This window comes from Magnusiomyces paraingens (assembly GCF_902498895.1).
Source record: "Magnusiomyces paraingens strain CBS 517.90 genome assembly, contig: contig3, whole genome shotgun sequence".
NCBI classification, from domain to species: Eukaryota; Fungi; Ascomycota; class Dipodascomycetes; order Dipodascales; family Dipodascaceae; genus Magnusiomyces; species Magnusiomyces paraingens.
The window spans coordinates 788615-806098 of NW_022474069.1; the positions used below are offsets into that span (position 1 = coordinate 788615).

General features: G+C 41.3%; 4 protein-coding genes across 4 annotated transcripts; 3 read left to right on the forward strand and 1 right to left on the reverse strand.

The window, feature by feature from the left end:
- Positions 1-301: 301 nt before the first annotated feature.
- SAPINGB_P003540 (uncharacterized protein) lies at positions 302-4639 on the forward strand (the record flags this gene model as incomplete). The annotated part of the gene is made up of 2 exons (XM_031998257.1): positions 302-1947; positions 2020-4639. 2 exons carry the CDS (start codon positions 302-304, stop codon positions 4637-4639), a joined length of 4266 nt encoding a protein of 1421 aa, XP_031854148.1.
- A 723-nt stretch (positions 4640-5362) lies between these two features.
- Positions 5363-8644, forward strand: SAPINGB_P003541 (uncharacterized protein; the record flags this gene model as incomplete). Its single annotated transcript, XM_031998258.1, has 1 exon — positions 5363-8644. The coding sequence occupies one exon, from the start codon at positions 5363-5365 to the stop codon at positions 8642-8644; it is 3282 nt and encodes a 1093-aa protein (XP_031854149.1).
- Positions 8645-12597: 3953 nt separating this feature from the next.
- Positions 12598-15633, forward strand: SAPINGB_P003542 (uncharacterized protein; the record flags this gene model as incomplete). Its single annotated transcript, XM_031998259.1, has 1 exon — positions 12598-15633. One exon carries the CDS (start codon positions 12598-12600, stop codon positions 15631-15633), a length of 3036 nt encoding a protein of 1011 aa, XP_031854150.1.
- A 170-nt stretch (positions 15634-15803) lies between these two features.
- On the reverse strand, positions 15804-17450 carry SAPINGB_P003543 (uncharacterized protein; the record flags this gene model as incomplete). The annotated part of the gene is made up of 1 exon (XM_031998260.1): positions 15804-17450. One exon carries the CDS (start codon positions 17448-17450, stop codon positions 15804-15806), a length of 1647 nt encoding a protein of 548 aa, XP_031854151.1.
- Positions 17451-17484: the final 34 nt, after the last annotated feature.

Below are 17484 nucleotides of genomic sequence, written 5' to 3' on the forward strand. Positions count from 1 at the left end.
TTAAAAATCAATACAATCACCACTACCACCAACATCCCTACAACTAAAAAAAAAAACCCTCCTTTAAACCTTTCCTTTCTCTCCCCCTTTTTATTTTATTTTTTTTTTTCCCCTTATTCATCTATCATTAACATTCTACAAATATCTTCATCTGCTCTTGTTAACAATGGCTTCTGTGCCCTGTCATGGACGCCGTTGATGCTCAATAGCCTCTAACACTATCTATTCCCCATCCATAATCAAATACATAAATCTTCCCCCCTCCCCCCTCCTAATAACATCTGCAAATCCCAACAAACTAATGTTAGGGAAACTCTTTGCAGGGTCCTCCCGGCACTCGGACCCTCAATCGTCTTCAACATCATTCAACAACTCTTCTCCAGAAACATCTCCTTACCAATCTTCAACATACCCTCTACACCCTTCTTCTTCTTCTTCTTCTTCTTCTTCTTCTTCTTCTTATCCAGCCCTCTTCTCTGTCATCGACGAAGCAGATACAAGAAACCTTCTTTACGGCACAACTTCCAATCTCGCAAACCTCGATGGTATCCGTGATATGCGCGTCGTCGTCATTTCTGACATGCACAAGGTTGATGCTCCATTTTACGACTCTCATGAACCATCTACTACCACCTCTTCATCTACTTCCTCTTCTATATCATCTTCCCGTAAACCTTCAGCCTCCTCTTTATCTTCATCTCCAGGAATTCACGCGTGGCCACACCATCAATCTTCACAATCTCACAACTATCATACTAGCAATACTAGCAATACTTTCAATAACCCATCAAATCAACGATATGCTCCTGAGATCCCAACATTCCGCGCTCTCCAGGACCGTGTTTTTGGATACTCTCAGATGAAGTACTCGGGACCAGTCACTAAACTCCATCCTTTACCTCTTTCGGAACCCTCTCCAACGCAACGATTCCAGAAACCCTTTTCTTCTTCTTCAACATCATCATCCTCTTCATCTTCTTCAAGTAGGCGACAAAATTTTGGCAGGCATCCACCACCGCCTGCTCCTGCTTCTTCTTTCCCTTCTCGCCAAAATAATGTCTGGTTGGTTTCTCGCATTTTTAGACTCACCAGATCAACAACTGGAACAACTGTCGCCACCCAACCAGAAGCCCTCCAGAAACAGGAAAGACAATCAGCCAGTGTCTCCGGCAGCATAAGCTCCTCAAGCTCATCTGAAAGTTCCTCTAGTACTAGCGATGTTAGCGACAGTAGTGCTAGTAGCACGGCCAGTGATGATAGTATGGTTCTTCAAGCCGTGGCAGCTGCAGCAGCTGCAGCCGCTGCTACTACTACTTCTACTACTACTTCTACTACTACTACTACCACTACCACTACAACATCTGACAAAACCTCCTCAAATACCTCACCCAAATCAATACCTCCACAACTTGCAAGTATACCTCCATCGCATATACCCGAACACCACACCCACGGCCCCACCATGTCTGACTACAACATTGCTATTTGTGTGTTTGTGACGGTTGCGGCGGATGCCCAAGTTAGTATTACAAATTACTGGGAGGAGCTTAGTGCGGCTCTCCTCCAGCTACAAAATGTGGTTTCCAAGGAACTTTACAATTCGCTACCCCTCCACTCCAGGGACTTTACCACTCTACAACAACAACAACAACAACAACAATTTTATCAACAAGAGTTCATGGATGGTGCCGCGCCTTGCGTTGCCGCTGTTCCTTATCCTCAACCACCGTGTACCCCGCTACAACCTTCGCGGCAGACTCCATTCCGCAGGTGTATGCCTGCAACAACAAAGTATCTCGTCGACTCTGCGCATATCCGCCATGCCGTGGACGTTTTTAAAAGTCGGTTCTTCACGGCTGTTCGTGAACCTCGAGTCATTTGTGGCCAACGCAAATGGCCTGAAATTCTTACTATTATTCGCTGGATCAAGTCTGCTTTTGGTGAAAAGTATGTTGTTTTGATAATCGTCTTACCGTCTTTTTAATTAATTTTTTTTTAACAACTTTTCTTTTTTTCTAGATTTTTATGCTCAATCATCTCTTCATTCATTCTCACCAATGTTGATCTTCTTACTCTTGACCGACGCTCCTTTGAAGCAACGGCTCTAGGAACTCCGCCAACTCGCACTGTCGTTGTAGGTGATCGTACAGCTGCATGCAAAGTCATTTTTCTGCTCAGCTCTCTCATCAATGATTCTTATAGCCAAGTTTACGACGAACAACTTAAGGAGCTTTCTGCACTAGTGCAAAATGATGATATGGACGACCGCAAGTCGGTTATTTCTTTTAAACCATGTTTCAATTCAAACTCCTCTTCAAGGAGAACTTCCACTCATTCAATCCAACCTTTAGCCAGTGGTACTGGCTGGGAAATCCCCAAACCTGCACAAATTAGTGTGGCTGAATCACCATCCTTTTGCACAATGTCTCACGTTATTCGGCCTTGCTTTTCCCCCAGCGCACTCTCTTCTTCAGTCTCGTCTTCTCTGGGGTACAATCTTGCAGGATCTTCTCCTTCATCATCTTCATCCTCGCGCTCTCGTGACAGCTTTTCCTTTAGCACTCTTAAAAGATCGCTTTCTAGTGCAGCCTCTTTAAACAGCGCGCTTTTCTCAAATATTTGGCCTACAAATCGCGTCAAACCATCATCATCTATATTGTCAACATCTTCATCATCCTCAACATCTTCGTCGTCTTCATCGTCTTCTACTTCAGCTTATAGATCAGGCAGCCAAACATCAGGATTTTACGATGACTTTATGTTCCACGGAACAGACGACACTGCACTTGGGTTTCAGGAAAACATTTACTCGGGAAGCAGCAGCAGCCTTGTTACTAGCTCCAATGGGTCTTTCTTTATTGGCGCAGGCGCCTCGACTGGAGGATCCGGGACTCCAATGGAATCCGCAACATCTTCTTTTACTGCTACTCCTGCTGCATCCAGCTCTCTCGGATTACACTCGCAAATCAATCGAGCCACTGATCGTACAGCCACTACATTGCCTCCGCTACGTGACTTTTCCTTGAATAGGCCAGGGAGCCTCAGTGGAAGCAGTAGTTCTAGTGGAAGCAGTAGCAACCGAAGTGGGAGCGTGGGTAGTACTGGAGGAAAAGTAGGAGGGCCAGATGTGAATGGGGCCAGCGGAAGTAGTAGCCGCCGAAGTAGTGGCAGCACTAGTAGTAGCAGTTCAGGGACAAAATCGCCAACGTCTCCATCAAATACACGGTCGTCATCTATTGATATGCTGGCACAAGAACTCTCCAACTCCTTATCGCTGAATAGTACGTCCTCATTTTTATCCATGCTTATGGATACAATTTCATATCCTGCCAATTCGTCACATGCGGCGCAACTTTCCACTTCTCAGGGCAATTCTACTACCACCAACCAGAATAGCAACAATTCATCTTCTTCAAAAACCTCTTCGGACCCCTTAGCATCTGTTTGTATAGGGCTGGCGTATGAGTACACGGAGATACCGGAAAAAAATGCAGCAGTGCTGGACATTGCTCCCTTGGACATGCTGGATTTTGCCAAGATGGTTGCACCACCGATTTTCGATCCTATTGTGCTGCCGCCAATTGTAGGCCACGTCTCAGAGTTCCATCCGGATTTCGCTCTCCAAGCGTGTCCGCCTGCTGTGGATATGGATACTAAAATCACTCAGGCTATGATGCAGGATTCGGCAGTGCCTATTCCTGTGAGAGAATCCACTGCAAAACGCGATAGTTTGCTTTACGGTGGGGCGATGGCAACAGCAGTAGCAGCAGCAGCAGCTGCTGCTGCGGCGGCGACGGCAGCTGCTGCAGCAGTGCCAGCGTCAGCGTCAACAACAACAACGACAACAGCATCATCATCATCTTCTGTATTGTCGTCGTCGTCGTTGTCCTCATTGGGGTCTGGGTCTGCAACTGCTGCAAATGCACACAAGCAGAGTCGAGCGGCTGCAGTTCCCTCTGGACGATCATTGCGGCCAGTAAGCACAAGCACAGTTGCGGCTTCTGCGACGTCCTCGCAGACTCTTTCCGCAAACTCTCCTGCATCTTCTTTTTCGACATCTTCGTCGCTGTCAACTTCAACCTCTGGGGCCATGGGATTTTCCGACCACGATTTGGGGAGCGATTTTGAGGAAAACCATACTCAATGTGAGTTCTCCAAGGAAGTTGAAAACAATGCCGAGGATACAGATGAAGACAACGACAATGATGACGATGACGAAGACGACGATGAAGAAGAAAAGGGTTCGGAGATTGTGTCCAAAACTTTGGTGATTGATCTCCATGCCATGGAAATTACCCAACATATGTTAGTGCGCGAATCAAGCGCCCATCAAACAATATACAGAAATAAGGTGTTTGCACGTGGGAGACCCGCGACGCCGGCGACTGCAGAAGCCACGAGTTCGGTAGAAGCACAGCTTGCGTTTTTGTTCCCGGAGACGGCCTCAACTCCTACTGGATCATCGTCTTCGTTGTCATCCTCATCCCGTGGGCGAGTGGGAGGTGCGGCTACAGCACCAAGCACAGGACCAACGACGTTAGCTTCCGGGTCGGCACCGCCTAGAGTTGTGGCACTTGGAGAAGCCATTGAGCAACTCAAGCGGTGCTATGATACGCGATTCAACTTGTATTTGAGTTAAATATATTAAGTTGATAAACGGTGATAAGGGGTTAATTCACAATGAAACCTTTAAATCATTTTATTTGATCTGTTTTAATTTGAATCCTTTGCTTTTTATTTTTTTTTTCCCTTGCTTCTTTTGATTTATTCATTATTCTTTAATTCTTTTGTTTTCTACAGTTTATAATCTTTGTTCTTATCTATAATCATATATATATATATTTTTTTTTTTTTGATAATTTTTGATAACTATTCTTGCATTCCTTTTTCATCAAAAAATATGAATCTGAGCTGTTTATAAAATTTTTGGAAGTAAAATAAAATAAAATAAAATAAAATAAAAATTGAGGTTTTTTATATCTTATTTTGGGAAAATATACTCAAAAATACTCAGATTTTTAAGTATCGCAAAAGTCTTAATTTTTTTTTTAGGAGAGTTGTGATTAGGTCCGGTCCAAAACCCGGTTGGTTGGCCGGGCTTTTCCATTCCCATCATCATATTTAAGTCTTTTAACGTGCAAAACACAAAAACATCAAAAACATCAAAAACATCAAAAACATCAAAAATATGAAAAAAAAAACAAAAAATTCCAAAATTTTTATTTTTTTAATTTTTTTAATTTCTTCTTTTAACTTTTTATTTTTATTTTCTTTTCATTAAAATTGAATTTCTTTTTGATTTATTTAATTTTTTTTTTTAATCAAAATATTGAACTTCCAACCTTTTTAAATACCACTTCAAATGGTCGCGACCCCCAATGTAACGCCCCCTCATCCATGGGCTGCAAGCAGACCGCAATACACAATTGATACAGGACGCTCCAGTGGCACCAGCACCGCCAACGGGTCCTCTGCATCTTCATCGTCAGCATTATCCCGCAAATCTGGCAGCAACACTAGCAACAGTACTACTAGCACAAACAATACAAACACTCTCAGTTATCAAGTACAACAAGCTCAAGTCCAAGCTCAACAAGAAGCTGCCGCTGCCAACGCGTACTTTGGAGCATTCGGTACTCCAACTCTTTCGCAACAACCTGATATCAAGAGAACAACAACAAATACAGGAACAGGAGATTCGACGACAGGAAACACCAACGTTGCGTCGACGCAGAATCATACTCAGAAACATCACCACCATCATCATCACCAACAACAACAACAACAACAACAGCAGCAGCAGCCATTAAGGTCCGGCTTAGGTTCTCAAACATTTAATATGAAAAATGGACGCGAAACTACTAGTGTGCCGTCGTCAACATCAAAATCAACATCAACATCAACATCAACATCAACTACCAACACTTCGAATACCGCAGAGAGTGTATCAACCAATTCTACAACTGATCCAACAGCAACGCGCGACCCCGCGTCGATCACGGGGTCTCTCACAGCACAACCCCCACATCCACATCAACGGCCTTCTTCAAGTCTTTCACAACAGCAGCAGCAGCAGCAACAACAACAATCAAGCTTGCGCGACGCCACGGGTTCCTCGCCAATAGATTCCCAGGGACCTCCCAAGAAAACGCGCTCCAAAAACTTTCTCCCCGGTGAGCGTGCGCTTCTCCTCAGAATCCTCGACATTGTTGCAGAGAGTGGCAGAGTTCCACCTCGCCAAGGGTTTGACTGGGACTACGTGGCTCGCGAGTTTAACCGCCGTAGACAACTTGGCGAAGGTCGTAGCACGATTCTTGCTAATGGTGTAGCTGGAGGTGCTGCTGCAAAACTTTCTGACGCAGCTGCAAGTGCGATTGAAAACGGGCCCATTGTGCTCCGCAGCGCTGTGTCCTTGCGACGGTTCTTTAACAGACTTAACCATAGAACACTTAAAGGAGGTGGCCTAGATACCGAAGAAGATGTCCAGCTTAGTTTTGCACATGCTGCAAAGTTATTGGCATGGGAAGAACGCAATAGAAAATCAACAGGGTTTGTATCGGAACCGCAACCGGAATTACAAACGGGTAATGAAGGAGGGTCTGGTCCTGGCATTCAACAAGATCAAGCAGAAAATCAACAACAACAACAACAACAACAGCAGCAGCAACAACAACAACAACAACATCATCATCATCATCTAAATGATGATAGCCCGACGAGCCCAAGAGCACCGGCCCTGGCAACTCCTCTTCGACGCAGAAGCTCGGCAGGACATCTTGCCCACATGGATCATGAAGCAGATGCCGACGCTGAGGATAATGATGACGACTTACATTCTAAGCATTCACATGTCCAGCGTAGCATTACAGGTGCCTCGGCTGTCACAGCTTCAGCTTCAGTTCCTGATCTTGGGTTTTCAAATCTGTTCAACGACGATGTTTACGGACCAATCGATATCCCACCACTCTCCCAAGGATACCCAATGCTAGACGGCATGTTCACGCCGCACTACCATGGAACTACAAGCGGGCGTGAAGGAACAGCTAGCGGCGGGCCTAATCATCGCAACAGCGGTATAAGCGGGCGTTCACAAGTTTCCTCATCTTCGCAACAACGCCGGCGAAGACGTCCCACAACTACCTCATCTACAGGTTACGACAGCGGGAGCCGCCGGAAATTACGGCGCATGACACGAGGACTTAGCCAGGACGGTACTGCCGAGTTTTTGAATTTCTCCGGAGGTATGCCATCGACCCCAGGCCCATTTATACACCTTGGTGGTGGTGGTGGAGGAGGAGGAGGCGGCGGTGCCACTGGTGTTCCTGGAGCTGCAGCTGCAGCTACCACTCCGGGACCGGGGTTTGGAATTGCGGGTGCCCCCACGGGAGACGCTAACGCAACAGGGAACACAGGTGCACCCACAGGTGCAACAACACCTGGTGGGGTAGGTACATCAGCTTCAGCAACCGCGTTTGTGGGTACCGGCACTGGAGGAATTTCGACGGCGGGGTTGCGCCCAGAAGATATGGTTGTGATGAAGGACCGGATGATTTTGCAGTTACACTCTACCATTTACTCCATGATTGCAGATCTTCGTGAAGCAACAGAACGAATCCAGCGACTTTCTGAAAATGAAGCGCGACTTGTTGCCCAAGAACAGCGTAGCCTCACGGAAATGCGAATGATGGAAGTTTCTCATCGTGAACAGATTCAGAGCTATGAGGAACGTATCCATGATCTACATCGCGAAAACAGTAAACTGCGACGACGCCATGCCCGTCAGCTTAAAAAACTTGCTAAATATATTCCTTCAAATGTGGCCCAACAACAAACCACCGTCACAGACTCGGCGCGGGCGCCAATCTCACCGGGACAGCAGCAACAAATGGATACCTCTATAAGTACAGCAACTCATAAAACAAACCGACTTGTATCTCCACCGCCTCTGCACATTTCATCGCCCGTTCTCGGAGTGTCTGGATTCACACATGCTATGCATGCAAATACAGGAACTTCCAATACCGGAACTAGTACTTTAGCACCAATGTCCTCTGTTACGCCTGCCATAACCGGAGTTTCTCTTGGGCGACTCAAAAAACCAACATCATCTACTACTGCTGCAAATTCAACACAGGCACAGGCAAAGTCTGTCAAACTACTAAGTCGCGATACCATCATTAAAGACACGTTTTTTCGGGACGCAAGCGGCAGCAGCAGTGACACTCATGGAGGACCATCTTCTGTATTTCCTAGTTCTTCTGCTCTTGCTGCATCCCAGTTCCCAGATGCTGCTCGCGCTGGAGCCTACCCAGACGCAAACAATAATGTGTTTGGGTTTGACAATGATGATGACGACGACGACGAAAGTCAGAGCAGTAGCAGCGATAATGATGCTGATGTTCGCCGGCCTGGTATCAACTTGGGGTACTCTCGAAATGGAGGAGGAGGAGGAGGTTCTGGACCTTCTACAGCGTACGTGCCACCTGTGCCTGCAGTTGGACCAGCATTGACAGAGGTTGCCCCGCCACAAGCACGCAAAATGGTGGAAAGTAGTAGTAGCAGTAGCAGTGATGAGGAAAGTAATGGGGCAAGTGTAATGATTAAGCAGATTTTGAAGAAGAAGCCGGAAACCAATAAAAGTTGAGGTCGTTTTTTTTTTTTTTTAATTTTTTTTTTAGTTTTTTTTTAATTTTTTTAATTTTTAATTTTTAATTTTTAATCTTTAATTTTTTTGAATATAATTCACAGAATTTTTGTTTTATGAACAAACTTATATCTTCAACTTTTAAACAATATATATAAAACTGATGGTTGAGATGAATTTATATTAAGCATTGAGAGCTTAAAAATGTGAAAATAAAAGAAGTCCAATATCTCTTGTAAACTCTTCACAATCATCATTTTTCTTTTTCTTTTTCACCATGCCTAAAATCCTGCCCTCCACTCAATTTTTTTCTTGGTTTTAAATCATCAGTTCGTTATAAAAAACCTAATAAGCTCAAGCAATGGGTCCTCGCCTCATTTATTTCGGGATCTACAAACCGTACTTTGCTTTATATTGAAGACCAAAGAACTCCATTAATTTCCAAATTTGATCTTTCTGATTAACTCAGGAATTTGGGTTTCAATCATAGTTATCCTTAGGACCCAGAAAAGTCCCTAGGATGGCATCACACTGTGTACAAGGGGTTGCGTGAATGATAACGGACAAGTACAAGGCCAAAGAGAGATATATATTCAATGCTTGGTTAAAATGAAAGCCTGATTTTGTATGTTTGTATGTGGCAAAATAAGACTAAGAGAAACTTTTGGTAACTGTAAAAAAATCTGAGTAAATTCAATCAAATATTTGATTTAGTAACAGGAAGGTTATTTTTTTCTCAGTTGTTAAAAGACAACTTCTAATTAATTATAATTGAACTTGTGTTATATTCATTAATTGCTTTTGGGCATCATGCCAATAATTTCTGGTGTTATTATCACCCACTGTTCTTTTAAGTTAGTTTTAAAAGAGAGCTCAATTTTGAGCACAAATTCTTTACAAAGTCTTATTGATTAAAGATATTCAAAAAGATGTTATAATTTTTGAACAATATCAAGCAGTTAAAGTAAAGGCTGATGTCCTAGCAATATCTGAATTGCTATCTCTAATTTTGAGCTTCCCTTTTGAAACCAAAGCAAAAAAATCAAATTGAATTGAATGATATTGCGCAAACGTACAAAAATAAGTTATTCCCTGTTACTAAAGAAATAAAGCGAATAAATAGTTTTATAAACCAATAAACAAATCCATGTTTGAGAGCAAGAAAGTTGATTTATTGGGGGGTTTTTAGAGACTCGGAGTATTGCAAATAGAATCTTGATAAAATAAAACTTCAACAAAGGTAACGAAAATTTTCTTGAAATACTGGAATGAGTTTTTGAATACAGGTTGAGATATTTATTTTAAGGAACAAAATCAGATCATTCAGCAGATTACAGATATACATTGATCATTTTGGTTGAAATGTCACAAAACAACAGCTTGTAAAAATCCCCTAGTGAACACCCTTTACAGATTTGGTATTCCAGGCATACAATGGGTTCACAGACTTATAGTATAAGGTATCACCAAAATGAGGGACAACTAGATGGTATTAATAAAATAACCATATAAGGTATTCCGTTTGAAGTACTCAAAAGGCTTCAATTGAGATAGAGAGAGAGAGAGAGAGAGAGAGAGAGAGAGAGAGAGAGAGAGAGTGTGTGTGTGTGATCCTGTAAATAACACAAGATATTTCTATTATCAACTTGTTAGTTTTTAAACTTTGCTTTAACCAAGGGGTTGATAGAAAGTTTCTTGGTTGTAAATTACTCATTGTTAACTTTGATTTATTTTTCTTAAAATGCTATTTTTAACTGAACCAAGTTTGATTCACATCACCTATAAATTTTAAAGTGTAAAGATGATTTAATGTATCAAGCTAGGTACCCAATGATAAAACAAAAAAAATTGCTAGTTGAGAATTTTGTTAGCTGTTATAAAACCTTCAGGTATCAATCTCATGCATTTTATCTTTTTTTATTTTAGTGAATTAATGAAAACATTAAAAAAAAAAAAAGAACATATTGACAAAATAGCCATCTAACGATGAGTTGGGAAGTATTTTTTCGAAACATTAAATCTTTTTTAAAAAATCATGTATTTCCATCAAAAAAATTTGTATTTTCTTCAAAAAAAAATTTCAAATAAAAATATAAAAAAAATATTGCTTCAACAACCAATTGAGCTTTTAAGATATAATTATAATGAAAACGGTGTTGCTGAGTTCAATTCTCAAATTTTTAAATATTACGAATTTCCAACTAAAACTCCAGTCAGATTACAAAAAGGATATTTAAAAGACTCAAATTTATCAAGAATATTGGCTAAACCAGTAAATTATGAGCAAAATGAAATAAAAACTCTTCAAAAATCAATTATTTTCTATGAACGACATCAAAAAACTAGGATCAAAGCCGATATTATAGCTTCTCATAGTATTTTGCGTCGCATATTTAGTTTTCCATTTGAAAAACAAAGTAAGAGAAAATCAGTGTTAAATTTAATTGTGCAAATGTATAAAAACCAGCTGTTCATAATTGAAGAAGTCGATCATAAAAAAGAACTAAATTTTTACGAAACCAAATATAAATATCTTTTGGCTTGTTTTCAACAGTTACTTACAAAAAATAGTTCTCATTTAAAACCATTAATCAAATCGCAGATGTGTCAACAAGAGAGTTTATTTTTAGGGAGTGTAGATAATCTGAAGGTTTTGCAAACGGCACCGACTAATTATATTGAAAAATCAAAAAAAAAGGCAATTATCACCTGGAACCAAACAAATCACAAGGTATTTATAAAAGTATTAGCTCAAACGTTCCATCTGGCTACGGGTATACTTCAATGGCATTAGTTGAGGTGGATAGATTTCAGAAAAAGTATTCGTCATTCACAAAAAGACTTATCAGACTATGGTTTTATGGATTTAGTGTCGGATCTGCAACTTGTCATGTTGGAGGTTATACGGGTGATAGAGTGGTTTTTCTAATCAAAAATCATCAAACAACAAAACTTCCAACCTTCAAAACGTCTTTGAAAAGTTTCCCAAATCTAAGAATTACACAAGAATGGAGTCCAGAGTCTTGTCTTTCATTTTATTATAGAAACTTGAAATCAATGATTGAATCAGTTGAGAAGTATAAAACGGAAGACCCCAATTTGTTTAGAATTAGTATTTCTAGAAGAAAGGACGATGAATGTACTATAACGATTACCGACTATCCTTCCAAAAAAGAACTTGTGACATCAGAATTCAAAAAGTGGAGATCAAAAAATTCTTAACTTGGTATTTAAAATATTAACATATAAGGTATATATTTGTCCTATAAAGGATTGCTGCGGCTTTTATTAAAATTGCCTATTTAATGGGGGTAGATTTTTGTAATACTTTTTTTCTAAATAATATCAAGTTTAAAATATATATATTTTATTATTATTATTATTATTATTAAAATAATAATAATTAATACCTCCCAAATGTCATATTGGTATTGAAAAAGGTATTGAAGAGCCACAAACTCCGAGTGGAAACTTCTGGGAATGATGTTGCAAAAAAAAACAAAACATTTCGACCATGTAATTAGTTAATAATCATTAGTCATCAATAAATTTCTGCGGCTCAAACATCAACCTTGATTTAATTTGCGGTTCCAGCAAACTTCAATGTGCGTGGGGGGAGAAGTTCAAACAAGCAGGAAACTCTGTTGAATGAAGTGCACTATTTCGTGTGATTTAAGTTGTATATTTATCTTTAAAATCAATTTTTGCTAGAAATACCTTATATATATATGTTTTTAATGGCGCGATAATTCTCTGCGATAATAATAATTATTATTATCATTATAATACTGGAGAATTGTCTGCAGGTTTAGGTCCACCTATCATCAAAAGACTGCCTGAACCCCTTATTTTTCCCTTTTTCCCAACTCTTCTTTCTATTCTTTTTAGATATCCCAAATCTCAGTGTTTCGTCACTGTTATATCATCGAAACCCTAATAGACATACTTGCAGAATGAATTTCGAATCTGCTAGGTCAAATGCTGATGATACTAATAGCTGCAGCTCAATTCAAACAGGCTTGAGTATCGACGAAGAAAGCGAATCAACAATATTCTTGCCAGTTACGAACGAAGTAGGTTCGTCTAGTTCTACCGGACTTTTATTTTCCGACATTGAAAAAATGCAGGATAAGACGCGGGTGGCAGGTGCCTCCCCTATCACCAAATGTGGTAGTGCAGAAGATAGTAGTGCTACCAGTAATAGCAGTGATAATGATGACAAAGACGCGAAAAAAGATCCTGGTAGGACCCTGCTCAAAAACTTTACCCTCCCCACCATTAAAAAACCTTCAAAATCACAAAACAGGGTTCTATTGCGCCGTATACAGAGAGGTGCTCCGTATTACTATCGAGCTTCTAAGGCTTCTAGGGCTTCTAAGCTAGAGAATCAAAAACAAAATTTGATGGTCGATACCGAGCAAGTTCAGCGACTCTATGAAGCTTTGCGCTCCATTGAGAATGCTCAATCAGAGAACCCAGTAACACAACCACATTCACATACTCTGGCAGTCTCTGCCCCTCCTCCACATGTACAACTAAAACCTTTAGGGGATCCTCTTTCAAAATCATCCTCATCACTGGTTGATTTAGATGTGAAGCGCGACAAAACATTCGAGGCGTCCTCCGCGGCAATAACAGACGAGCCCATACCGCGACCCAAATCTCACCAAAGCCACGCAGACCAAGATGAAAAGCGAGTTTCATCCGCTCCGTCAAATCTCTCAGAAACTAAATTAGTAACTTGTAAATCTGGAAACAATGCATCGACACAATCTCTGACGCTATGGAAATATCTCTTACTAGAGCTCGGCTCACAAAACACGCATGTGTCTTCCGAAGAAAAAACCGAACAATTGGGAAACTTCATACGGCTTCCCTTTTATCTTGAACGAGTAATAATTTTTGGTTCACTGGCATGTTTCGATTCATTTCTATATATATTCACTATATTGCCACTGCGGTTCTGCTACGCTATAATACACTTGTTTCTGCGGATGTTTCGACTCAAAAAACAAAAGATTCCGCTTACTCGCAAAATAGATATTATCAAGGGCATTGTTTTCCTTGCAGTTTTATATCTACTAATGCAGCTTGACACCAGTAAGATATATCACGGAATACGTGGCCAATCAGCCATCAAGCTTTATGTCATGTTCAATGTCTTGGAGATTGCTGATAAGCTTTGTTCAGCACTGGGAATAGATATTCTTGACTGCCTTTTTTCTGCAAATACCCTAGACATTGGTTACTCAAAGTCCTACATATTATTTCTTGTCCGCCTTATTTTTTTTACACTCGTGGCAACTTTTTACGTTTACATTCACTCAAATATCATTCTTTACCAAATCATCAGCTTAAATGTGGCTGTTAATTCATATTCCAACGCATTATTAACCCTACTACTTTCAAACCAATTCAGCGAAATTAAGTCAACTGTCTTTAAAAAGTTTGAGCGCGAAAATTTGTTTCAGTTGACATGTGCCGATGTGGCTGAGCGGTTCCAAATAACTATAATGATGCTGGTTATAGGGCTCCGCAATATCGTCGAGGTCAGCAGCACAGGACTGGTGCCGCGGTCGTGGTCTGGTTGGAACCGATGGCTGGGTGCAATAATGGGACCCATGATCGTTGTTGTTGGGAGCGAGGTGTGTGTTGACTGGCTCAAGCATGCCTACATTGCCAAATTTAACAATATTCGCCCTCGTGTTTATCGAAAATTTTTGGATGTTTTAGTTTATGATTATTCTGATGATGCATTCTCAGATCAAATAATGACAAAGCGAATTGGAATACCAATCATACCACTAGCTTCCGTGTTTTTACGAATGCTTTTACAGTCATACTCTATTTTGGTAGAGTATCAGCAGTCTACTCTAGTTACATCATCATCATCATCGACTGGATCCACTACAGCGTCTTTCTTACCAACTTGCTCTATCACATCTTTAGCAAATTCAATCATTTTAAACGAAACACGCAAAGTCAATGGCGACGTTAGTACAAACCTCTCATTTTCGCCTATTGCTACGTCTCTTTCTTCTGCAAGTTCTTTAATGAACTTCCCACATTCCTCTTCTTCTGCATACCAACAGTCAAACTCTACCTGGATCGACACCATCAATGCATTCTTTATCACGATGGTTCCATATTACTTTGAAAAGTTCACCCAGCCTTCATACTATACATGCTTATACTCATCGTTCCGCAATACCCTCTCTTCATGCATGCCGGACTCAGCTGACTCTTTTTATGCTACTGCAACCATGGTGCTTATTGTTGCCATTAGTTTCATTCTTCTTTTCACAATAAAACTACTGCTTGGCCTTTTTTTACTTCAGTATACTTCCAAAAGACGAGCTATTGTTCTTGCAAAATCAAGCAAGCCCACAACTTTACCGCCCATTAATACCAATCCTTCTATTTCCCACCATCCTTCTTTGGTTACATCCACGCCTTTGCATTCAGCAGGAGTTCCTTCTGCAACTAATAATATTAATTTTCAAATACCTCCGGCTCCATTGACTGTACCAACAACACCAACAGCTACCACGCGGACCCGATCCTCTTCGCAGGTGATTCATGGCAGTAGGCGACATTCAATTTCACGAAGCTCAGTCAGTGCAGGAGTGTCGGCTACTGTTTCGCAAGTCTCAAACACAGTGCCCAAGCAGTATCCGATTATTACACTGCCAGTTTCTAATCCACCTTCAACTTCTGGCTCTTCTGGAGGCGCAACACTGGTTTCAGCAAGAAGTGGCAGTGCCTCATCTGGAGTTGGAATCGAAGGGTACGAGTCGGACGAATCGGACCATGTTCCTGGCCCTATTAAAGGTCAAGGTCTTGTTGAGGTAAACGAAACGGTTAGAGAACGCATGTATGCACCAGATGAGCCAGTTCCTCCACCAAAGCCACGCAAAACATATATAAAAGATTTTAAAGATCTGTGCAAGATTCAACGTTTTAAAATGACAGCCAAGCAAATCTGGTAGTTTTTTTCTCATAGGTTTATCTAAAAAATATTTCTCTTTATTTTTTTGTTTGAAAATATTTACATGCATTAGTATTTACAAAAAAAATTAAGTCGTATATGTTTTCCAATTAAAAAAGTCGTTTCGTCATCACTAAAAAAAAGTTCGTGTCGCATATTTTCGTTTTGCATTTAAGCACTGAAAGAAGAAGCCTTGTTAGGAAGCTTAACAAACACCTTTGACGACTTTTCAGCCGCTTTCTTGGAAGCTTGTCTCTCCAGAGCTGAAATCAAAAGTCTCTGGGCAGTTCTAGGCTGCTTCAGTCTCGCACACATGTAAATAACAGCAGTCAAAAGGGCCAAAGCACCGGCCTGGTGAGCAGCAGCAAGAGGGGTGGGTACAACGTAAATAAGAGTGGAGATACCCAAAGTGACTTGCAGGGTAACCAAACCCATGACAGCTGAGTTGGCGCGGAAGACGGATCGAGGGAGGAAAGGTCTCTTTCTGTGTGTATAAAGGTGGAAAGCAGTAATCAAGAAAAAAGTAGAAACAGCGAGGACTCTGTGGTTGAATTGAACAGTGGTAGGGTTCTCAAGCATGTTTCTCCAGAAAAGCGACCACGAAGACTCGGGGTTCTGCTTGTTGTAAGACTCATTGAAGAGCTCAGACTTGGGTGGGACAATGGTCTCGCCCATGTATGGGAAAGAGTTGTAAATCATACCAGCGTCAAGACCGGCGACAAAGGCACCAGACATGGCGGTCAAAAAGACAAAGGCAAAGAGGCCCTTTCCAAAAGAGCGGTATCTTCTAATAGCAGGGTTATCGAGCTTGGTAATTTCCTTAACAGCAGCTTCAGGTGCCTTGATCCATTGAGCCTCACGGATGATGTCAAGACCAGTAAAAAGCATTGCAGAGTAAAGGATAAAGGCAGCGCAGAGATGGGTAGCAAGTCTATACTGAGAGACACGGGGGTGGGAGCCAGGCTCTTCGAGGAACTTGTTGTCCAAGCCAGACTTAACCATCCACCAGCCAATAAAACCTTGGAGACCGAGAAGAGCAGAGATGATACCAATTCTACCAGTAACGTGGGGAGTAACCTTACGAGCTAGAACAAAGTAGGCGGCAGGAAGAACAATATAAAGACCAATGGCACGGCCCCAGAGTCTGTGAGCCCATTCCATAAAGAAGATGAACTTGAACTCAGGGAGTGTGATATTGGAGTTGAGAAGTTTGAATTCAGGAGAACTCTTGTACTTTTCAAACTCTTCTTCCCATTCTTGTTCAGTACGAGGAGGAACAGAACCAGTAACAGGCTTCCATTCGGTGATACTCAGACCAGACTCAGTGAGACGAGTAAGACCACCAAGAACCACAATACCAAAGACAAGACCAGAACCAAAGATGAGCCAATAACCAACAGGTTTCCATGTGTTAACTGGTCTACGCTTAGTAGTCTTGATAAGAGGGTTTTCTGTATATGCCTTGGCAACTTGCTGAGCTGCATTCAGCATTTCTTGGTTGGATGGAGAAGTTGCAGACCGTCTTTGAGGGGCAGTTGAAAACAGACGTCTGGTGGAAGTGTTTAGAAAATTGTTACGAGAACTAGATGTGGAAAATTGTCTTTTAGCAAAAGATGAATATGCTGAGAAGCCGACATTCGACTTTGGAATAGCAGAAGAAGTTCCAAGGAATGGAAGGGTTTTAGCTAAAGACTTTGCGGCAGACTTTGATACTGAGCAGGGCTTTACCAGTAACTGGGACCGGCAAGACTTTGCAGCCGCAGTTATGGCAAAGTTCCCCGAAAAGAAGAATTGTGAGCGGGCCAGAGAAGAAGCCATTCTGGATTCAATAAGTGGCTATAAGATCCAGAGA